The sequence below is a fragment of the Drosophila mojavensis genome, unplaced genomic scaffold (assembly GCF_018153725.1).
Source record: "Drosophila mojavensis isolate 15081-1352.22 unplaced genomic scaffold, ASM1815372v1 contig_136, whole genome shotgun sequence".
Classification (NCBI taxonomy): Eukaryota; Metazoa; Arthropoda; class Insecta; order Diptera; family Drosophilidae; genus Drosophila; species Drosophila mojavensis.
In genome coordinates, this window is record NW_025318667.1 from 14,643,159 (window position 1) to 14,668,033 (window position 24,875).

Below are 24,875 nucleotides of genomic sequence, written 5' to 3' on the forward strand. Positions count from 1 at the left end.
GAGCATAAGATTCAGCATTGTTATAATGTAATCGGCTTATATGCTTATGTAAAAGCAACGAAGTTTGCATTTCTATTATATGTATTATTATTATTACTTCGCACTTTTCAACTTTTATTACTAGGTGGTTTAGGTAGTTGTCAAATTTGCAAGTGCCTTTGAATGATTAAAGTTCATATAAATTCGAGATTTCTGTCATTGCTCGATGAGCTCTAATAGGCAGAGCAACTAATAAAATTTTATGTTGATAGTTCTCTGAGTTGCATTAGCATCATGGAATGGGGGCCAAAGAATTGTGGACTAACTTGAGAGCCAAGCTGATGAGGTTTACCGAACTTTTTGTTTAAGAAATGTGTGAGATATGTGTTCCTCATATCATTCATTCAGGATTTTGCAGCTTTTAAGAGTTCCATCGGTTATTGTACCTCCTTCACATTGACCTCTATTTTGTATGTTATCCCAGGCCTGGCCTTAGAGGCTTTAGCCATTATTTTCCGAGCTCTAAAGCTATTCGTGGGTATTCCCTAGTCTACTGTCCATTCGTTAGAATCAATGGGATGCTGTCGTTCCATGAACACATCTTAAATTGCAGTTATTTCAATTTAAAACATATTTATGAAGTAAGAATCGGCATATATGTAAGTAAACTATTTCTACTGTACTTGTAGTAGTTGTAGTAGCCCCCAGTCTCTACTACTACTCTATTTCTTTTTTCTTTCAACCTTGAGCTAGATTTCCTTTGCTTTTCAATTATACTGCTTGCTGATGAGTCCCTAATCTGTAACGTATTCGCCTAGAATCGCTGTAGATCCTGATGGATTTCTATTATTTTAGCTAGCTTGTCAAAATGTGTCTGTGATCTCAATACTTGCTCGCTGACGATCCCTATAAGGTATTCCTGAATGGTCGTGAATGATCTTTATCATTTTCAGATAGCTATTACCGGGATCTCTGGTCTCAATACGTGATCGAGTGAATTACCTCCTGCCTCAGTATTGCACAGTTTTGAATATGCATTGCAATATATTCTTCTTATTCAGGCAATGATAATAACAAAGGCAATCAAATAAGATAATGATATTAATAAAGTCCTAGACCATTAACGAATATACTCTTAATAATATTAAGGCTGAGAGTAGTTACGCTTTCAATCAAATATGTATATATATATATATATAAGTATATATAATATTATATTGACGAATTGAATTCGATTGTTGAGTTCTTGATATCGGGCAAGAATTGTTTCTTTGGCTGCCAATTTGCTGTGCTTTCATCAGCCTTTCCTTTCCTTTTAATTTCATTCTTTTTTCCGGTGAGCTACTCGACTTGTGGCCGTGTTGCCTCAGATCCGTTGCATGACGGGCTGGAAAGGATTCGAGCATATAACTTAATTTGGTTGTTAACAAGTGACCGAAACAGAACAATGCCGAAACAAACAGAATAAGCTCGAGCTATGCGAAACAAGGGGCCAAAAATGGCCACAGTGTCAACACGTGATGCGGCTGGCAGACGCCACCATTGCTCTGGCCCGCCCGCTCCCCCGCTCCCTGGCTGCTGCCCCTGCGGCACCCATTGTGCGGCAAGTTACAAAAACATTGCATACAATTGGGCATTGCGCTTTGTGCCACATTCGTTGCAAGCTTTTTGCGAAATGGGTAGCAGCGAGTGAACGAATGGACGAACTGACGTAGTGGCAAATTGACGGCTCTGTCTCTGTGTATGTGTGTGAGTGTGACTGTGTGTGTGTGTGTATGTATGTATGTATGTGTGTGTGTGTGTGTGTGTGTGTGTGTGACGGGCCATTTAAAAAGGCATTCCCATTGCATTTTCATTCATCGCTCGTAATTGTGGTGTAAAAACGATCTGAACTGCCTACTTTTTTTTTACATCTTCTGGTCTCGGCAATAGGCGAAGGGCAAAGGCAATAACTGTCATTTCCTGGCGACCTACTAAATTGTGCCACTGTGCGCCACGGCTGTGCTTGTGAGTGTGAATGGCAGTGTGTGAGTGTGTGAGCGTGTGAGTGTGTGAGCGTGTGAGTGTGAGCGTGCTCTCGAGTGTGTATAAAAACGCAGAGGCTAAAATGAAAATTTGCTGACCTCTGCAAAACGAGCCTAAGGCTCCGCAAATGAGGCACAAGCACACGTTACGTGCGCTCTGAGGCGCCACCATAGCTGACACAGACAGTGGCAAACACACACACAAACACACATACACTTATAAATGTGTGTGCAACAATTGTATTTGTAACTAGAGCTGGATGCGTGCTGTGACTGTCAAAGCAACACGAAGCGGAAAACGGTAATAGAAGCAATTCTAAGCACTAGCCTTAGACTTAGACTTTCATAACGTAAGCCAAGCACGATGAATACGATGATTTGAAGAATACGATAGATAGCAGAAATACAAAAGATGGGATAATTACGAATAATACGATGAATATGACATATGATTAATATTATGAACATGTTGAATATGATGAATTTGTATAATACAAAGAGTACGGAGTATGTTGAATATAAATGAATAGGAATAATATGATGAATATGACAAATATAATCAATGCGATGATTATGATGAATGTGAATAATACAATGAGTACGATGAATATGAAGAATTCAGCTCAAATGACTATGATAGTGAATATATGAATATTATGAATATGATGAATATGAATAATACGATGAGTACGCTGAATATAATGAATATGATCAGTATGAATAGAATGAAGATCATGAATACCATAGATAATATATAGATATAGGATAAGCATAGTGAATGTGATGAATTTGATCATTATGAAAATACGATGATTACGATTCATAGTATGACTGCGATGAATATGATTAGCATGAATGAACACAATGAATATGAGGAATAGAACGAATACAAACCATAGGCTCAACATGATAAAGACAATGGATACGATGTATAGACCGAATAATACTAACCACGACTTTATATGACTTCAATGCTTAGCTCTTTTTCGAATTCATATCTTATATATGAATAGAAAAAGTTGCACCTATCGTAAGTCACGAGTCCATCTCCATTTGTAACGGCCTCCCCAAAAAAAAGAAACGAATTGAGATGTTGGCCCATTGCATAATTCGTTATCTAAATTCAGGTTGTATGTCGAAATGGTTCGAAATGCTATACTGATTAAATTTACCCCACGCACACACACACACACACACACACATACACACACATACACACCCAGGATATACACAGTCGCACGTTTAGAGATAAAGGACATGCGGCTCTTGCATTGAAAATAAAATCCTCCGGCTCCTTAACACGTTCCGAGGCATGAATGAACGTGTTGGCCGCCCATACATATGCGAGCGCCGCGTGAGTACAGACGCGCGATACTCAATCCCCTCGGAGTCTTGGTTCCATTTTCAGTGCCCATTGCCCGTTGCCCATATCCATTGCCATTGCCATTCCAGGGAATCGTGTCTGTGCAATTTGAGCTCAGTTCGTTTGTCGGCCAGTCGTCTTAGTCGCTCGCCTCAGTCAGGCAGTCAGTCGGTCAGTCAGTCAGTCAGTCAGTCAGTCAGTCAGTCAGTCAGTCAGTCAGTCATTGAATGGGCTTCTTGTTGTTGTTTATGCATTTGTAGCGCCAGCAAACGCAACAGTAGCCAGTCGCAGCCTCCAGCTGCCTCTTGTCCTGGCCTCGTCCTAGCCACGACACGTACTTCATTCTCTCTCGATGATGCAAAAGATTACCAAGTTGCTGGCATGTGGTACAACAACAACAACAACAACAACAACAACAACAACAACAACAACAACAACAACAACAGCAACAGCAACAATCACAACAACAAATGAAAGCAACACAAAAAAAGAAGAACAGAAAATGTGAAGAGAAAAGTTTTTCTATGCTTGTGGGTCATTATGCAGACTGGGCGGGCTTCCCCTTGCCTCCGCCTCCGCCTTGATTCCCATCGCTAACGTCGAATCCGGACACCCTTCCGGCAACGTTCCGTTACGCTTCCGAAAGCCGCTGGCACACGAACTGACGGCATCAGAGCGACGCGTCAGTTATGGCCGTGTTTGGTTTGCATCCATGGCTGCCCCAAAAGATTTATTTATTGCGGCTTTTAGGTTCGCTCCTTGAGTTGGGTCTGTGTGTGGGTCTCTCTCTATCTCCCTCTCTCTATCTCTCTATCTCTCTGTCTCTCTCTCTCTCTCTCTGTCTCTGATTTTCGGCATTTCGACTGCGGCCGGTTATCGTTTTGCTGCGGCGTCGGCCTCACGAGCTCGATGAGTGATTTACTTAACTGATGCACGTCCAATGCCACGGATAATGAGAGCGCAGAGCCCCAATCTGTAGGCAGTGTGTGAACAATACTAAAGGCCCTGAATTATTGCAGCGTATCGAGTATGGAATGCGGTATTTGCCAGCGCATTGAGCTCAATAGCTATTGCTGGCTTCTCTTGGGCGCTATAATATGATATGATATGCTGTAATGCGAGCAGCTTGCATCGCCTGAATGTGAATTAAATGTTGCGAGGGGTTAATTAAACTGCTTAATGATGAGCAGTGACGAACAGATGAATTGAACTCTGCATTAACTGTTCTATACGAAGACAGTGAGTGCTTGGCAATCATCTCTAATCTTCCTCTGTTTACATAGAGAATAACTATGAATGCGATTATATGTATCTTGCTTTATGAATCGACCAAATGATTCTCATTAGGTTGCACTGAATCGAATGAAAACGGATAATGGAGGCGCAATTGAAACCAGGAATAATTGAATAGCTGCATTCGATTCATAGTCAGGTCGGTCCATTGGTCTGTGAGTATATAAAGATACAAGCTAGCATCTGTTTTTAATGAGTTGCTTTAGTCTGTTTTGTATGCAGAGGTTTGAGCTTCGTTGATATCTGCTAAATTCCGGATTATGAGTTCCAGCAATCCATGTTGTGCTTCGATGTTTGAGCTCGCACGATCTACGTTCAACTGCCATGTTTGAATTGGATCTATGCAGACCTGTGATGTTTGAGTTAGAGTAATATTTGCAGGGCTACGATATGTATGAGTTATAGCGATCCATTTTAAGCTCCCATGTTTAAGTTGGAGTGATCCATGCAGAACACCGATGTTTGAGCTAAAGCGATCTATGTTAATCTTCCATGTATAAGTTAGAGCAATCTATGCGTAGCTCCGATGTTTGAGTTAGAGTAATCTTTGCAGAGCCACGATATTTGATTTGGGGCGATCGATTCAGAGCATCGCTGTTTGAATCAGAGTGATCTTTGCTCATCTAACATGTACGAGCTATAGAGATACATTTTAAGCTACGTTGTTTGAGCTAGAGTGATTCATGCAAGGCTAGAGTGATCTAAGTTTAACTCCCATGTATTATTTAGAGCGATCTATGCAGGACTCCGGGATGCATGAGTTACAGTGATTCGATGTATGTGTTGAAGTCACAGCGTCTAATTGGAGCAGAACGCACAAGTTAAAGTTGAGGATGCTTGTGAAAGCAGTTTGTCTGTTGCTCACAATCAGAGATCCCAGTGCAGCTCTACCGACTAGAGCTCTGCTGCTTCTTGTCATATACCTAGTGACCACATCAATATCTGATCAGTTTTAGAATATAAATTCTTCGCCTCTCTCTTCAATAGTTTAGCGTCAGTCCTCGAAGATTAAATGATTCTCTGCATTTCCGAGTAATGTGCTCCTCTATATATAACGAGCATATTTGAAGCACGCTTATGAACAGATTTGGCAACGAAAGTCTTTAACGATAGCAATAGGCATGTACTTAGTACTTTGTGTTTGTGTTTGTGCTTGTGTTTGTGCTCCTCGCCTTTTGTTTGGCGGGCTGGTTGTGTTGGCAAAGCCAGAGCTATTCAAACACGTACTTTGGGCAGCTGTCTCAATGCCAAAATGGCCGATTGCTAATTGAAGGCACTCGGTCATTATCTGTGGATACACATGCGCATTCATTGCTGAACAGCACTCGAGAGTTGCGAGCTTGTTAGAAGGGCGCCTGAAATAGATGCGAGATGCGAGCTGCGAGATGCGAGATGCGAGATGCGAGCAAAGATGAAAATTCAGCACATCGTCTGGCCTTGTGCCAATCAACGGCAGCGTCAACGTCGTTTCATCGTCGCAGCGCCACTTGTGGCAGTGACCCAAACTCTTAGCCATCCAACCGCCTAACCATCCAACCGCCTAACCACCCAACCGCTCAGCAACGTGCACCATGTTGTGCTTGGCATCTTTATTGTGATGCACACGCACGCACACACATCTCTATATATCTCTCTCTCTCTTTCTCTCTCTGTGTGTGTAGACAAATCTGTATCTTGCAGGACGTTTGGCGAGTGCATCAAAATTCGTGGCACAGCACTTTGGACTTGCATCTTGTTTTGCTGCCCGTTTGAGTCTTAGCCTCAGCCTCAGCCTCAGCCTCAGCCTCAGCCTCAGTCTCAGTTGCAGTCTCAGTCTCAGCTTCTGTCTGCTTTTCCATTTTTTTTTTCACTTAGTTTACCTTACATATTTCATGATTTTTACCAGCACGTGTGCCTGTGTGTTTGTATATGTGTGTGTGTGTGCTCTGTGAGTTTTTTCAGCTATTTTGTTTTCTTCTTTTTCCATTTTCAGTTTGGGTTTTATACATTAGCAGAAGGTACTTTTAATGTTTAAGGAAGTATGTTACACGAGAAACCAAAGGCTACATTTACAGCTATTGTTTATATAGTTACGATCTAGTCAGACTAATGCTGAAGACTTCTATACCATAACGGTAGACTATAGCTACTATAAATACATTAGAGTCCGGTTATAAAGACTCAAACGACGCAAACTTTGGTCCCCAGACAAGCTTTGATGAGCACACTTATACGGTTATAACGGGTTTATCTATATCGTCTATATTAACTGCATTATTTTTCAACAAAATAACTCATTAATCAGCTGCCAACAATTGTCACATTCATTGCTGGAAAATTTATCTTCCGCTTAAGCTCTCGTAGGGAATTGACTCTTCGGCTAGTTGCTTTTTACTGTTATGTTTAGCACAACAATTTCATGTTGGTTTGTTGGTTTGTTGCTTGGCCGCAATGCCAAGATATCTGGTCGCCCTGCAGCAACCCCCCCTCCCCCCACGTCACGCTTTGGCTGCTTTGTGTGTACGTGCAGCTGCTCTAGAAAAATGCACACAAAATTCTTCATTTGCTTTTACAGGGAGCGTCAGCCGCGCTGTCGACGTCAACGTCAACGTCAACGTCAAAGTCAACGTCGACGTTAACTTCGACGCCAGCCAAGCTCAGCCCAAGCTAAGAGCTTCAATTGAATTTAGAGCTGAGGCTTTTCCACACACACAAACACTTACACACACACACACACACACAACACACGCGCATGAGTGTGTTGTGTTTGTGTAGGGGCATTCAATCATTGCAGGACTCGAAATTGACGAAGAACCCAAGTTGGCTGGCTAGAACGTTTTCAGGGCTGCTCCGGGTCGAATTTCTTGCACATTTTATTTTAGCTTTTCCGCAATTTTTTTCCCTCCCTCTCCTTTTTTTTCATTCTTACAACGCTATTTCGATACCCTAGCCGTGTGCACTTTATAAAATGTCTAACACACTGAATGAGGCATTTCCGAGCCCATTAGGTATGCATATACGCTTAATCAATCAAACGAACCGAGTGGCTTTTATCTGGCCCAATCTCGATTCGGCTAGCAGCTTGGCTCGTCTCTCACTTTGCTACAGGTTGTACAGGTTGGAAGCGAATGAAATATGTAGCTATATGTATGTATATAATTTTGCAAATGAGCACGGCTACCAACAGCTCGACAGTTAATGCTTAAGGGCGAATAACTATTCTATTAATTTAGCTAGCAAGTTCATTAAGAACAGTTTCCTAACAAGGAATTACTCTTTAGAGTACAAATATATGTATATATATTTAAATATATGTATTGTATATTCCTAGTCAGTTTTAGCTGTAAACTCGATTTAATTATTTACACAGTAATTCCTTCCCTTCGCTTGCTCTACCCTGTGCATTTCTTTCTCTCTCTCTCTTCCTTCTCGTCCTTCATTAATTTGATTTGTAAATAATAATTTCTACAATAAAGCAACAATCTTTGATTATTTTAGTATAATTTCAGCGAGTTCCTTTAGCAATACTCTCTTTTCTAGTTTGTGCTTTGATCAAGTCTCAATTTCTAACAGAGTATTCAGTTTGCTGTGCTCCGCAGTCCGTTTTAGTTTTGTATTTTGTTTTTCTTTCATTTGTTCTAGAGTTTTCTGTTATTTTTTTCCTGTTTTCAATTTATTTGCTTGCCCTATAAAATCACCAGCTTCCAGCAACAACAGCAACAACAACAACGACGTCAACAACAAGGAGATACTCTCTCATTGTCAGACGTGACTGCGTTGAAATTGTTTTTTCATTTCCATTTTGCCTCCCGGTTTATTTGTAGCACATATTTGGGTTTACAACACTTTCACTATCTGCCATGTACTCGCCCTCCCTCTCTCTCTCTCTCTCTCTCTCTCTCTCTCTCTCTCTCTCTGTCTCTTTCCCTTTTTATTTCCATTTGACTGCAATTTTTGTGTAGCTCCCACGCCCACACACCCATATATGGCCACGCCACTCGAAGCACTAATGGGTTAACTTGAGTTGGTTACAATCTAAACCAAGGGCCGCTCGAGTGGGCAAAGCCCAAGCATTTGTCTGACGACGCCCCCGGCTCAAAGGCCTGGCTACTGGGCCATTCAGGCCTCCAGCCGTCCAGGCCTTCACTGCTGGCTGGCTCAAGTTCAACTTGTTGGCCAGCAAATTGTGAGGCTTTTCGTTTCATTGTTGACCAATGTGCCGGCCAGTGTGGAGCTTCCAGCAGGAGACGCAGCCTAGAGCAGGATGATGAACAATTGGACAGACTTATGTAAGCAGCATGTCTGAATGCATAGCTCGTTGCCAGCGATAGTAGCTTACCCGTCCCGAATTCGTACACCCTGCCAATGCCTGTCGAGTGTGTGCAGAGTTCGCTTCATTATTGTAACAAATATTTTTCGTTTTTATTTGGAGTAGAAGCAGTCGGAGTCGAGTTGGAGCTTGTCCTTGGCAAACAGCTGTCCATTTCTGAAGATGTAAGACGTTTTACTTCTAGGCTCGGCCTGCTCAACAGCTTTTGAGTGATTCCATCAGTCGCTGGCCAACAACTCGGCTAAGAAGTTTATCATTGCAGTTGGACAAAATCTTGGCTAAAGTGTAAAAAGTTCTATACAAATTGCTTGAGGGGTTCGCGATTTTGTTTGTTTGTCGTGATTTTGTTTGTTTGACTAACTTGATATTCATGTTGCATAAGTAGCATTTGACTGCTGCAGGAATAATAATGTGATACTTACGTATTGAAGTCCTAATAAGTGTTGTGAGTCGAAATTAAATCAATTTCAATTTATCTCAATTTACATTGAAACAGATCTGTTTGCATTCATGTCATCTTCATGTCTTCCTACTTGCTGTTTCGCTCTCCCTCACTCTCTCCTTGCGTTACCCATTTTCTTTCTTGATCTCTGTCTCGCTTTATCTCTTTCTTTCTCTCTCTCTCTTTCTCTCTCTCTCTCTTTCTCTCTCTCTCTCTCTTTCTCTCTCTCTCTCTCTCTCTCTCTCTCTCTCACTTACTCTCCACTATTTGGTCTCTCCTTATCGGTCTAACAAATCTATTATTTTGTCTCTTTATGTGCCGCACGCTCAATCTATCTCTCTCTGCCTCTCTCTTTCCCTAATCCACTGATAGCAGCTGTAATGTTTCAACTGGAGCCTGCTTTTGTGGCTGAGCTGCTTAATCCGCATTCCCATTCGCATTTTCATCGGCAACTGCATCTCCAGCTGCATCCGCATCCGCATTCGCAGCTGCCAGCAAATTCCTTTGCCCCATTTGGCCATTTGGCCATTTGGCTCTATGGGTTTTGAGCCTTGTTTTCGTCTGGCTTGGCTTGGTTTGGTTTGGTTTGGTTTGGTTTGGTTTCGTTTGGTTTGGCTTCGTTTGGTTTGCTTTTGGGTGGCTGGGCTGGACTTGGCTTGGCTTGGTTTGGATTCGGTCTTGACTTGGCTCGACTGACTTGGTTGGGTTTGGCTCCACTTTGGTTCGGTTCGGTTCGGTTCGGTTGTCGACCAGCCAGCCTTTAGCCATGCTCCAATTTTGTGTGCCATTTAGCAACTGCTTTTTGTGCGGCTGGTGTTATATCTCTTTGTTGTTGCTGTTGGACGCCTTTTACCAAATCTGAGGCGTGATTTGCAGTTTAAAATTGCAGCAAGCTGCCAAAGACGAGCCGCATTGCACAGGCTGCGAAAGGGATATTCCAGGATGCTTTGCAGCTTGACCTGCGGCCTCACAGCTCTACCCCTGTCTCTCTCGCTCTCTCTCACTCTCTGTCTCACTCGAGAAGTCTTGTTGTTTAGCGCCTGGGATTTGATTTCGAAACAGCAGCTGCAATGCGAATGATTTTTTTCTTTTACGATGGCAGACAGTGCGTATGCGTAATTCCCTTACCACAGCTGCTCATCAATAAAGCCAAAGCCAAATGGCTTGAAAAACGAAGTCTTTTGAAATCTGCCGCATATTCCTCGATAGTTAAGAATGTAAGGCAAATTAAATTCGTTTGGCACTGGGAAACTGTTCTTTATATCGAAATTGTTTGCCGCCTGTTGGCTAACTGACTGAGACTGATGGATGCAACCCCATCAGCCACTCTCGGTTTTCGAAGGAGTATATCAAGCGAGACAGCGCTTAGCACTTAACTTAACTTAAAATACACAGTATCTGCTGCAGCTGAAGATGTGGTGCTATCAAAATGTTGTTACAGCTTACAGATGGGGGGAGGCAGATAAAAGGGTTTGCGTTGCAAGGATGCTGTTAGTAGTCGCTTTATTTGATTTGCCATGTGGGGCAAATCAGTTGCCAGTTGCTATCAAAATTCCTCAAATAGTTGCTGCAGCTAAACGCCTGCGTGTCCTGTGCTAAAACTAACTTTCGTCTCAATCAGGAATATTGCGATGCCAATGGAATTTTGAAAAGCCAACCAGCCAGCCAGGCAGCCAGCAAGCCAGGCAAAGCAGACAGCTCCCACAGATTGACAAATGCCCGACGAGCACTCAAATCGACAGGCTGGCGGGACAGGCGGAGCATTGGGCTTTGTTGCTGTGGCAAGAACTTGCTGCAGCTGCGACACGAATTCCTTTCAGCTGTGAGCTGCTCACTCACTCACTCTTTCTCACTCTCTCTCACTCTCCCTCTCTGTCTTTCTTCCGCCTTGCATTTGATTAAGTGCTGGACGTCGTGCTTAGTGTGAAGAAAAGAACATATGAACTTTCTCATCTGACCTAATGATCCGTGTAATCTGCTTGAGCTCTTCCCCCTTTTATATACCCTGCTTTTACTTTTTATTGTGCGTTCTGCTCGTATACCCTGGACTCAAAAGAATCGCGTAAATGAGAGTATAATATTAATATTTGTATAGGGAGTGGAGGAGAGTGGAGACAGCGTATGTATGCATGTGTTCGTATAAATATATAAGACTGATTTTTTTATGGGTTGACTTTATCGTTTATTTGCTTATATCATAGGGAAGACTTTGATGAATGCATCTCATCCAGCTGCATTGAAGGAAATCAAGTAGGGTTGTCGAATATTTGTAAAATATCGTATTAATGATATTTTATGCTTTGAAAAATATCAATCTTATATTTGATAGGCAACTTTTAAAATATGGTATATTTTTTTAAAACTTTCCTCACACAATAAATTTGTTAGCCGCCCCAAAAAAACAAGAATAATAAGAATATTTTTTTTTAAATGATAAAGAACGTTCCAGTACTCGGTTTTTAAAAGCATCATAGCTCGTGTTTTTCATATGCGACTCCATATTTGATGTGTTGGTACTTGTTTTTATTACTTTAAGGCACAAATTCATATGGTGGTTCAATTTTGAAAGTAAGAATAATATATTTCCACCATATTCAATTTTTGTATTTTGCGCTTGGCTCACTTATCAGTCAAATATATTAAAAAGTATCGCAAAAATATTCGATATTGAGGCAAAAAATATTTCGATATAAATATATTTGTATACAAAAAATATCGATAACAATTGATAGTTTCCGCCATCAATGGTTTCAGTCATCGATACATCGGTTGTCTTAACAGCTTTGTTTCTAAGCTTTTAAAACAATAAAAAAAATATAAAAACATTAATTTCCTATCAAAATAACTTTAGATAAACATAAATAAATTAATTTTAAATTTTAAATAAATTCATAATCATTTCAGCAAATTAGTCACAAATATATCGACTTCAATTTACACAGTTCTAGCACAGGGTATCTCATCTAAAGATGCTTCCTAGTGGAAGACTCTTACTCTTTCTGCCACACCTACTCCTTGTCTGCGTAGGGTTTCATGACAGAGCAAAGAGAAGGCGCTACATGGCAGGCAAAAGCTGCACATAATTGGCATAAGTTTGCACTTAAGTCAAAGGTACACACACACACACACACACACACACACACACACGCACACATATGAATACATACGTCTGGTATACTGGTATACGCACATTGGAGCATTCAGGTGCTTTCTGCTGTGTGCTCACGGTAGATTTAACACTCGGCAAGCGGCAAGCAGCAAGCGTTCAATAAATGTCAGCAATTAAAAAGGTGCGATGAATGTGTATCGAATGTCAGAGCCGAGCACTCAATATGCATGATGGTAGCTGTCTGCCGCTATGTTCCTGTCTTCCTGCGCCACTGTGTGTGAGTGTGAAAATGGGCTGGTCTATGGGCGTGATTAAACAGCAGCCTGTGCCAGTGCCAGTGCCAGTGCCAGTGCCAGCCATATGGGCCAATCGCAAATACTCAAGCGAGCTGAGTCGAGCTGAATTAAGCCCAGGCCCAGCAGCTTGAGCTGAAATGTAAAAATAAAATTGAAATGAAAACACTAATCGACACATGTGAAGGATGTTCATTTATAGAATCGAGAATTATGCCAAACAAACCAACCACCAGAAAGAGAGAGAGAGAGAGAGAGAGAGAGAGACTGACAGCAGAATGACTGAAGTACAGGCAGCCATTCAAGCGTCATAATGGCCCAAACGAAAATATCCGAAATATTTTTGATGAAACATGCCAAGACAGTTTCTGACTGAGCGCATGTGATTGACATCTGTACTCACAGGCGCAACGCAGCCATTGAGAGGCAGATTAAATGAACAAGTCAGATAGAAAATGTGCACATCGTGATGTGAGCCGAACCTTAAATATCCTTGAGCAGTGGGTACTGAATTGGGCTAGCTACAATACATATATTTGTGGAGGCAAATTTTTGCTGCCCTTGCAGCCCATGAAGTGGGAAGCATCTCTCTATATATATATAGTTCATCGGAACTAGATAATTATTGCTGCTCTCTCACATATTACAGTTCAAGTGTAGCAAGCCCACTGTTTTTGCTGAAATGTGGCCAAAGGCTGTTTCTGGCTCAATGCATCTGATTGACAACTGTAGTAAACTGTTTTACGGGCCTTGAGAAAGGCAACAACGAATAACGTATGCACTAAAACAACTCGATGTGGAATTTTTAAAGCTATGTTGTTTGCCGACGTAAAAACTGATTGTATTTATTATTATGATTATTATTATTATTATTATTTTTTTTTTTTTTTGTAAAAATTTGTATATGTTATCTAGTTTTGCACAACAAAAATCTAAGATGATATATTAATATTATTATTATTATTATTATTTTTTTTTTTTTATATTCTATTTTTTATAATTATATTTTTTATATTATATATTACATATAAATATATTAATATTATTATTATTTTTTTTTTTTAATATTCTATTTTTTTTATAATTTTTATAATTATATATTTTTTAATATTTTTATTTTATTCTACTGGATTATCCTTTTGGGGAGATCTGATGGCTGGCAAATTTTGAGACGTCTTCCATTGGCTTTTCAGTTAGCCGTCTGGCTAGAAAATGTATATAGTTTTCCAACGTTGTTAAAACTGATTAGAAATAATAACTTTAATTTGATCTTAGGGCCAACAATATTCGACTAGCTATAGCTAGCCCTTTGCTCTAGACTGGACTGAAGCTGCTCACTATTGAAAGTTTCTCCTCTATAATTCAAGCAGAATTTTAGTTTGGACTCAGTTCTATAAATATATGTTTGAAAATAAGTTGAAATGCGTATTATTTATATACTTATATGCTCACATATATTATCATTTTCCATTTGGCTTGGCCTTTCACCTGCTGCCTTTGTCTGGCCATCAATGGCTGTACTTAGCTTTGTCTGCCAGTTGGCGCTTTGTTCGCAGTCCGCTCTCTTTCTCTCTTCAAATCCTTTGCTCTGAGCACTGTAAATGCGCTTATATCAAAAATCATTGCTGTGTCTCGACTGGTTTTGCTGTCTTAACTGGGCGCATTAATTGACAGTAGATTTTAAGTGATTGTCGTTTACGACTTAAGCAGCTTATGTGTGTACATTATATATATATATACAATTGCTTCAAGGATTGAAATATTCCATGTGTAAAATGCACAAAAGGTTTGTTTGAATGGCTTCTACATGAAGTGACATATGTACATACATATATCATAATTGACATATATACACGTATCATAGCGGAGTTTCGTCTAAAGAATTGCTCACGCCAAGATGCACTAAGTATCCTTGCTCTGACCAATGCAGCCTTTTCAAGATCTCTCAAATATGAACGAGCATCAGCCAATAGGATTAACTGCAATGTGTTGGCCCATTGCTCATGGCCAAAGCATTAAATCTATTTGCAAATTAATTCTGAATTAAATTAAAAACAAAATTAAATGATATGGAAATGTGCGTGTGTGTGTAGGTGTGTATTTGTGTATAAAATAAGTGCTATTAGACATTTGTTAATTCGTTTGATTCATTTAATATACGTCTCGTTATAGCCATAATTCATATTGTGCCTATCATTATTCTTAAATCTGCCGTTGTAGCACTCTCTCTCACTCTCTCTCTGTCTGTCTCTGTCTCCCTCTGTATCTGTCGAGCTCTGTCTCTCTTTTATTTTTGTTGTAGTTTGTATTTTAGGTAGCTGAGTGAATGTGTGGAAAACGTGACGTGATTATGCGTTGGTATTTTGTAATTAGCATTGCGAATGAACCAGCAAAAATTCCCGTCATAAGCAAAACACACAGCAGGAGCAGGAGCAACAACAACAGCAGTAGCAGCAACAGCAGCAAAATGCTAACTTTCTGTCCTAATTGAAGTGCCATTGACTGAATGAAAATGGCAGCACACGTGCTCAGCAGCAGCAACAATAGCAGCAACAACAACAACAACAACAACAGCAGCAGCAATAGCAACTCGACAACTTTTTGTGCTTGGCGGACAATCTTTAATTTAAATGTTTGGCCATCTTCACGTTTATCAGATAACGCGTTGGCGTCATCTGCCCACACTCAGTTAACATAAACACACCGAACACAGTTGTTGTTGCTGCTGCTGTTGTTCCAGTTACTCTATAAACAGGGAGTACATTAGCTAGGCAAGAGACAAAATATGATGGCCTGGTATTTGTGGTGTTTTTTCTGTATGAGATCAACTATTCAATAAATATTTCATTGATGTTGCACTCAGTTATATATGATGTAATATATATTAACTAAATTATATATAATATATGTATACAATATATGTATAAATATAAATATGTGCTAATATTGTACATGTAAATGTATTCAATTGTAAAAGAGTGCAAAATATATAATTTCTGAATAAATATATGTATTAATTTATTTATAAATATACAGATTTTGTGCCCAGTTACACTAGTATTTTCATGCATAAATTATTTGTGACATCATTAAATTTAATATGATTTACTGAAATTATAAATAACTATTAAATTGAATATAATATACTATATACCTAAATGTGTTGCCCAGAATTTGGTGCTCAGTACAGTTTATACATATTTAATATAGTCAAAATATATTTAAAATATTTATATTATAAAAAACACTCATTTCAATTCAAATTATTTTGAATGTATGCTCTAGGCTTATTTTCACTTTAACTAAGTTCACTTCCAGCATTCACATCAAATAAATCTCTCCGTCAGTTTAGCTGTCAGTTAGCAGCTTAGGGCGCTGTTCAAGTTAACATTTCTGTCACACTTAACATTAACATGCGAGCTTAATTGACTTGCGCTAACTATGTACAATATTCTGACGCTTCTCTATCTACTCTCTCTCTCTCTCTCTCTCTCTCTCTCTCTCTCTCTCTCTCTCCCCTCTTGCTCTAGCCATTCCCAAATAAAGTTTCGAATTAGTCAACTCATTGTAACTTTCAATTCGAGCATAATTGATAACAACGACTTGAACTGCTGTCAAATGCCAACAAAGGCACTTGCATTCATTGTGCTCCTCATGCTGCTGGCAGTGTGAGGTGTCAGGCACTCGACTGGAGCTGCTGCACACTTGCTGCTGCCTCGGCTCGGCTCGTGTCATGCTTGCAATTGAACTTAATACAATATGATAGCCAGGTTAGTAGCAGAAAGCAGCATCACAGGCAATTCAAATGCCAGTCAACTGCTGCTGTGCATAGGGCGAAACTTGTGCGGAATTTCGAAATTTGAGTTTTTCATTTGACAATTTGATTGCCAGGATAATAAAACCTTCAGCTCGCACGAGTGCTACACATGTGATTTGCGAATAATAAAATGTTGTTGTCACAATTCCTCCTTGGAGATGGACTCAAGCCCAGCGAGCCAAGTTAGCTAACACGTTGTTTGTCCAGCCAATAGCTATTGTGAATAATAAATAGCCAGCCAGTGGGAATGAATTGTATTGTATAACACTTCAGTCGAGTCAACTCGGCTCGCGTGTCCGTTGTCAGCCGCCTTGGGGCATGCTGTTGTAGGGCATTAGATGTATCGGCTTAATAAGTCTGTTGTTGCAATAACTTTTACTCCCCGCTTGCGGCTAAGTCAATTACACAACATTTGCCATGCAATTTGTCTACACCATAGCCATCTGTGTGCGTGCGTCCGTGTCTGTGTGTGTGTGTGTGTGTGTACTTTTTTGTGTGTGCCCCGAATAGCAATTTTCATTTTCATTCCGTCAGAGTTCTTTTTTCACACAAAAAATATTTTGCATTTGCAGCATCCGGCGACAATTTTGGCCCAAAAACATTTCCGCGCAAGAACGACAGTAACAACGGCAGCAGCAACAACAGCAACAACAGCAACAACTGCAACAATTTCATTGCTGTCGACAACGTTTTATGACGGTCACATAATAACGTGTTGCGACAAAAAAGACGGTAAAAGCCGCGCGGCTGCAGGAGTCGAAGAGGATGCAAATTACGTGCCACATGAGGCGCCAAAGCTTTTGATTTGATTGCCATACGCTCATTCGTTCATTGGGGCATTCGCGCTCATTTGGTGCGTTTGGTCAGTTTGGTCGTGTTGGTCATTTGATCCGCTGATCATTTAACCAGTTGCTCATTTGGCCAACGCGTGGGCTTAGCCTGATTGATTGACTGCAGTAGGCGAAGCTCACGTTGATTGCCTCGTTTCGTGGGAGAATGAACAAAAATTCGTCACTACCTCTGGCCAGCATTCACAACAACAGCAGCAACATCAACAGTAACAACAGCAGCAACATCAACAGTAACAACAGCAGCAACATCAACCGTAACAACAGCAGCAGCAACATCTCAACAAGAGCTGAAAACGTGGCTGGCAGCAGTTCGCGAATTGGTCGCCAGAGCGGCTCAAATATGTGCTTCGCAGGCGGCGCCACAAATGGCGCTCAGAGTGGCGCTGGCACTTCGGTCGGCAGTGGTGCGGGCGCCAGCGGCTCATCCGCATCGAAGGCGGACAAGCAACGGGACGCCGGCGGCGGCCTCTGCGGCTGCCAAAAAGCGCCTAAATCGCATTGCATATCAGCGACAGGTGAGTGGACCCTTACGGTGCCTCAAGTGCAGCACAGCCAGAGCTGCAACGGCTCTATTGCCATTGCCGTTGACATAACCAGCCGTGGAACAACCCGTACTCAGCAGGGCTGCTAGCAGCATTGTGGAGGCATCTCGAGTGAGCTTCAGGCGTAGCCCCATTCCCTTTCGAGTGTGAGAGACGTTAAAGTCGCAGCCAATTTACGTTTATAGGTCAATGTTAGCCAAGAATGAAAACGATTTGAAATTTAATTCAGTTTTATACGTATGCTTTCACGTGGGGATGCAGAGTAAATTGGCTTTGTGCAGTGTCCGTATTGCTGGTCCGTTCTAAGGTTTGTGCAACAGTAATTCCGACTATTCGTGAGACAGTCCGTCTGAATGTTCGTCTAATATTCCATCCGACTGCTTGTCCGACTGTTTGTCCGGCTTTTTGCTCTCTAGTCCTTCCGATTATTCTTGAGACAGTTCGCCCGACTGTTCGTTTCACAGTCCGTGTGACTATTCCTCCGATAGTCCGTCTGAATATTCGTCTAATATTCCATACGACTGCTCGTCTAACAGACCGTCCGACTGTCCGTCTGACTGTTTTTCCGACTATTCGTAAGATAGTCCGTCCGACAGCCCGTCCGGCTGTTCGTCCTACAGTTTATCCGACGGTCAGTAGGACTGTTCGTCCGACAGTCCGTCTGATACTCCGTCCGACGATATGAACGCAAAATTCACAAGTTTCGATTAGTTATAAATGGGTAGCATTTAATGCTGTGCTATATTTTCGACTGGTTTTTAAGTTACATATATAAGTTCCCATATAAGCTATGCCATTCCCAGTTCTATAGCTAGATCACTTGAACTTAACCACCTACTTAGGGTCGAAGTAAAACCCAATCAAACAATCTCTAAGAGCTTTAGGCTTAGAAAATCTAAATTTTGTACTGTTCAGCTAATCTACGGATAGATCCATATATGAAATATACCGGCTATTAATGCGTTGGTGCACATCTCTCATATTAAAACAACTATTATAATTCGGTTTTCCTTCTCCTTCTTTCTCTTGCTCTTGACCAGGTGTTTTGCTTTTGGTATTGCTCTACACGGCCATGGGCTCCATCATATTCGTAACACTCGAAGGCGAACTGGAGGACGGGACAGCTCTAGAGACTGCTGTGGCCGCCTCCAAGCCCTATCCGCGCACCGAGCTAGCGAATGCCGAGATACGTTCCAGGTGAGTTCGCTTTAGCAATAAAGTAGAGGCGATAATCTAACGAGCAATCAATCGACTATGATAGAACCGTTGATCGACTGTGGTCCATAACCGAGGATCTGAACATACTTTACAAGGAGAACTGGACACGACTGGCCGCCCAGGAGGTGCAATTGTTCCAGGTGCGTTTACACTCCAATTAATAAACCAAATCCCCCGCTAAATCCATGCGCGTGTATCGTTGGCTTTGCTCTTGCAGGACACGCTGCTGCGAGCGGTGCGCCAATCGAAGGTCTATCAGCCAGGCGGTGTGCAAATGAATGCACCGACGCACAAATGGACCTACGCCTCGGCATTTCTCTACTCCCTGACATTAATTACAACGATAGGTGAGTAGAGCAACTGGGAACCGAACGGGTCCCGGCTACAGACCCCCCACCCAACCCGCTTGGACCGCCTTTCGCACATTGTTCCTCTCTTGGTGTCACAGCTCACAATCGACTGTTGGGGAATTTATTAGCACTTCGACTACTGACGTTTTCCGTCTGCCAACTGCAGAGCTCTCGCACTCTTCTCCTATCTCTTCCCCTATCCCTCCCTCGCTCTCTCTTTCTGTTTGCAATGGGTTCCGGGCTCCAACAGGCACTGTGGGCGTTCCGTGTGTGCGGGATGTTGGGCAGGGCAATAGGGCCGGAGTGTGTGCGTTTGAGACGTTGACTGAGCGCCTCAGTGCACAGCTGACCGGTTGAGTGGATGACTGGATGACCAGTTGACCGCCGCCTGCCCAGCTGCTGGTTTTAATTAACAAACTGTCAACGGGCGGCAAAGCCAAGCCTCGTCTATATTTTGTCTCTCACTCTCCTTGTTGTTGTCGTTGTTGTTATTGGTGCTTTGTTTTTTTTTTTCGTATATTTTTTTTTTTTTTTTGTATTTGTTTTTTGTGTTTGTTTTTGTCTCGCCCGCCCACTTGACAAGATTTTTCAATTTACGAGCGCGTTGATTTTGCAAGTTCCCCCAAATTGGCGACACGAACAGTCAAGCTGAAGGGTCTCTGGGCATTGGCGATTGTAGGCCTGGCTCTGGCTTTTGCCTCTGCCGTTGGCTGGCCGCGATTTCAATAAATTATAAGCAGCTCGAGGGCTAGGCAATTTGGCTGACAAGCGCAGAGCGCTCGGCCCGGCCAATTGGCCTGAAGGATGCGCCAACAAAAAGCCAGAGACACGCAATTAAGATGTATGTAAAATATCATTAATTTAACGCAGGCTCCAACTTTTTGTCTATCTCTCTCTCTCTCTCTCTCCGTCTTGTTCCAACAATGAGCATGCTTTTCCTTTTTTATGACTTGCCCTCTTCGCCAGGGCATGAACAATTTGTTGTGCCAGAGGAAATTACAGCATGGAACGCGCTTAGAGGCTGGCCAATAACTTATTTATAGAGCAATCGCACATGGCGTATGCATATCGAACGCAGTTCGCAGAGCAGCGAGCAAGTTTGATTAACTGCGAGCTGCTGATCCGTGAGCGAGGCAGTCCTTGTAGTCCTTGTTCCTGTGAACGATTCCATTGAGTTGATTTGCTGTCTCGTACACAGCTGATTAGCAGAGCAGGACAAGTCATTAATAAGCGATTAAATATGTCTCTGAGCTAAATTAATTAGGCATTTTAATTAACAATATTATGCGGATAGAGAGAGATAGTTTATGAGTGTATGTGTGTATAGAAAGGGTGTTTTTTTTTTTTTTTTTTTAGACAGAGCCATGCAAGGTTCTGTAGGAATATGAGCAAATTAATTTATGTTAAAAAATAAATAGAAATGCAGGTGCGCCAGATCGTACTATATGTAAAGTTGCCTTGGTTAAGCGGTGTAGCATCCTGGTTACACAATCTAAACAGGGTGGCAACACCACTTCAAGAAGAAGACAGTCTACGAAGAACATTGATAGATTAGAGACGTACACGCTGGTGATTAAAACAAGTTTAAGTAATCACAGTGTTTTTAAATGACCTAAATTGTATCATTGTTATATTCTCAATATTCCGTTCACTAGATTAATATCAGATTTATTATAATATATATAAAATAATTGCTACATACATTATTTTTGCTTATATATGTATAAAGATATACCCATATATATTTCTACCCTTCGATTGCATAGCACCAAGGCGCATAAATAGAAAATAGCATTCCTAAATGTATTTTGCTTATAATGGTAACCAAGGGAAGAAGGCTTGAATTTCTTAAAATCTATATTTATTTAGAATTTAGAGATAATATGAAAATTAATGCCAGCCTATAGGATAAACAAGGGCTACAGAGGCCTTTGCATTGTGAAAGCTATAGAAGGGGTGTTTTGTTTTTAATGGTTTATAACATTGAGTTGATAGCACTGCATTAATCGACAATAAATTCAATAGTTTATGGCTGATTTTTGAGTTTGGTTTTAGATACTGGCAGGGATGGATTTACAGTCAAATTTGGAGACACAATAATGATTCTGTTTGAGATCCATTCGTCCATTTAATGGCGTATACAATCGTCCCTTGGAGCGACTCATTAAATAATAATAATAATGGATCGTCATCAAATTACGTTTTAATGATAATGTGCATTCCATGAGACAGATGTGCAAAATCACATGAGAGAACACCTGGAAAGAGAGAGAGAGAGAGAGAGAGAAAAAGAAGAAAAGAGCAAAATACTGCAGACCATTTTGTTAATACTTTAAATACAGTCGAGTCTCGATAATTTGTACCCCGATAATTCGATATTGCGATAAATCGAAAAAATTCTATCCTCTTGATAGAAATTCGTTTTCAATAATCCTCGATAATTTAAATTTCTGTGTAAATCGAAAAATTAAAATTATCGGGATTCTACTCTATATAGTATATTCGTGTCTTCAGAGCTGAAGCTGCTGTAACTTAAAAAAAAGGAAGAGAATTTCTTGCCTTGACAGCTTTGTTATTGACGACAGTTATATAGAAATCAGCTGTGCTTAAACTGAAGCGTATTATATATGTGTGTGTGTATGTCTGTGTGTGCGTGTGTGTGTATGTGTGAGTGCGTGGGCATGTCTGTGAATTTGTGGCTAGACTAAGTTATGCAGCTCAGATCAATTACATGCGTCGAACGCTGTCAAGTGGTCAGTGCACACACACACACACACAACCGCACATGGCCACACACACACACACACACACACACACACACACACACACACACATTCAAGTTGCTGCGGTTGTTAGCATTTCGGGTACATTAACTGAAGCTAGTCAAACGCAAGGAAACATCAAAAGCAGCGAATGCTTCGTGGCCAACGTTCGGACAAACGGTTGACCCCAAAGCATTTATATGTATGTTATATAAAATCTATTTATATAAGTGTGAGTCTGTGTCTAGTGGCAACCGAATCAATCGAATTGTGACAATCGGTGATAGCTAGCCGTTGTCATTTGTCGCGCATCGCATTATGGGAAATTGGGTTTCAAATCAAAACTCAATTTTGGACACGCGCCGTGGCGGTGGGGCAATGGGGCAGTGGGGCAGCGAGGCTGAGGCTGAGGCCGAATGGCTTTGGCTATCCAAAATCGGTCACTGTCTAAATAACTCAGCTTGCTGTGGCATTGGCCACGCCCTTTACCACAACAAACCGCCTCCTCCGTGTGTGGCGAAATTATTTTGACATCAGACAGCGAACGGCCAAAACGATCTGCGGTTGGCAGCTGGGCCAGAAATTACAAAAGCAAACAAAACAAATGCAATACAGGCAAACAGTAAAACAAGCAAAAAAAAAAAAATAAATAAATAAAAAAGCAATCCAGGACACATACGTTGCCCTATGCTGGCTGCTGGCTGGATGGAATTGTGCCAGGATCTGGCCAGGAATTGCAGCCCAAAAAGCAATCATTGGAGTGGCCTAAGCTGTCTCGCAGACCCTTGTATATTGTATCTATATATCAGACTGATTGTATCTGCGGAACTGTCTCACTCTGTCGCTCTCCCTCCCTCTCTCTTTCTCACACAGTTTCTCTTGCGTGCGTGTGTGTGTTTGTGTTTGCCTGCACATCAATCAATTATGAAACAATTTAAGCAAAATGCGTTTTCGTGGGTCGCATGTTCGTCTGTGGGATTTTGATTGTTTTTATGCTTGGCCCAGCTTGGCACCGAGCCCCTCCCCCTCTGTCCTCAGCAACTGTAAAACCGAGTTAATGTGTTTTCTATAAATATAATAAATAGCCAGCGTCTGGGGATTTGCCATGGGGTTCAAGCACACACACACAGAGACACACACACACATACACTCACGCGCACTCGCATGCTACAAAAACTAAATCGAGCTTGAGTTATTATTTGCCCAGCTCCTCTGCTCCCCTGCACCTGATTCCACCTTGCTGTGTTGCCCAAAGTTGCAGCGCAAAGTTTTGTTATTTGTTTTATCCAATACCCAGTAGAAATGTCTAGCAACGGGTATATTGTTGTTGTGCTATTTAGTGGGTAGATTCTTACGTAGATATTTATTTTGATATTTGAGCAATTTATATTTCGATAAATATCGATATTTATTTTTATAATTTTTTTTTTTTTTTAATTACAATTAATAATATTTTGGTTAATATAGGGAAATTTAATTATCAATCACTTGTCTATTGCTATTGCATATAGAAATAAAATCTGTAATAAAATAAAATTTATCGATAAATATATTAATGTTATGTCATAGTATGTTAGCTTTTAACAAATCTCATTTATAAATAATATTGAAGCTTCTTTAGCGCATTCAGCCATCCGAGCTACAGGGTATTTCGCCAGTCACTCCTACCCGGCTCGAGTACACGCTGTTGTTTTGCCCCATTCGTTAGATGCTGTTGTTAATGCGCTTAGCGCGCATTAGGGCAACCGCAAGGAGCCAGAGCTAAGCCACAGTCTCGGAGTCAATGCCAAAAACTGTAACCAGGGCTATTAGCCCGAATTGGTTAACTCAAATCGATTACCGTGGCATTCGCTCATTATGCGTATTTCGAGCAAGCTGCTGACTGGCTTTAGCCGGGCTCTTGAGCTCTTTTTAATGGAGCTGGCAGCTGACGAGCGAGTCCTCTTAGCCCGGATGGATACACCTTTCAATTAAAATGTTTTACTCCTGACACAGCCACGGGCCACGGACCACGGGCCACAGGCTGAGCCACAGCCCGCTCTTGTTCTATTCTCTTTAATCAAATGAACGACTCACTAACTGTCTAATAAATTGCCTGGTTGTCTGAGTGCCGGCGTGTCTGACTGTCTGATTTGGCTGTCTGCCTAATGGCCGCTGTGTTTGTCAGCAATTGGCGCATAAAACAAATTTCATTGCCTACTTTTTGGGGCTGCCGCACATGAAGCATAAGTTATGGGCTTCGAGTTCGCTAGCTAGACTAGACGCCAAACAACTTAAGTGCAATGTCGCAGTTATAATACACACCAACGCACACAAACAGTGAGAGAGAGAGAGAGAGAAAAAGAGAGGGTGTGTGTGTGTGTGTGTGTGTCTCCTCCATTCAAGTGCTGCCTGCATTTGCACGTAAATCCGCTCAGAGATCAGATACGAATCTGTATAGGCGTCATGCCTCGACAGTTTTATACGCGACACGTTTTGTGGCAGCCACATCTAATGAGCCGTTTATGCAGTTTAAGAGCTTTC

The 24,875-nt window shown here is 41.3% G+C and overlaps 1 protein-coding gene across 1 annotated transcript in view; it reads left to right on the plus strand.

Moving 5' to 3' along the window:
• Nucleotides 1-24,875, plus strand: part of LOC6583859 — an 81,854-nt gene that overhangs the window by 40,740 nt on the left and 16,239 nt on the right. Inside the window, 4 exon segments of the mRNA XM_002009485.4 lie at nucleotides 17,202-17,995; nucleotides 19,063-19,219; nucleotides 19,284-19,380; nucleotides 19,458-19,587. Of these exon segments, the coding sequence (XP_002009521.2) occupies nucleotides 17,626-17,995; nucleotides 19,063-19,219; nucleotides 19,284-19,380; nucleotides 19,458-19,587 (754 nt within the window). The 5' untranslated portion in view covers nucleotides 17,202-17,625.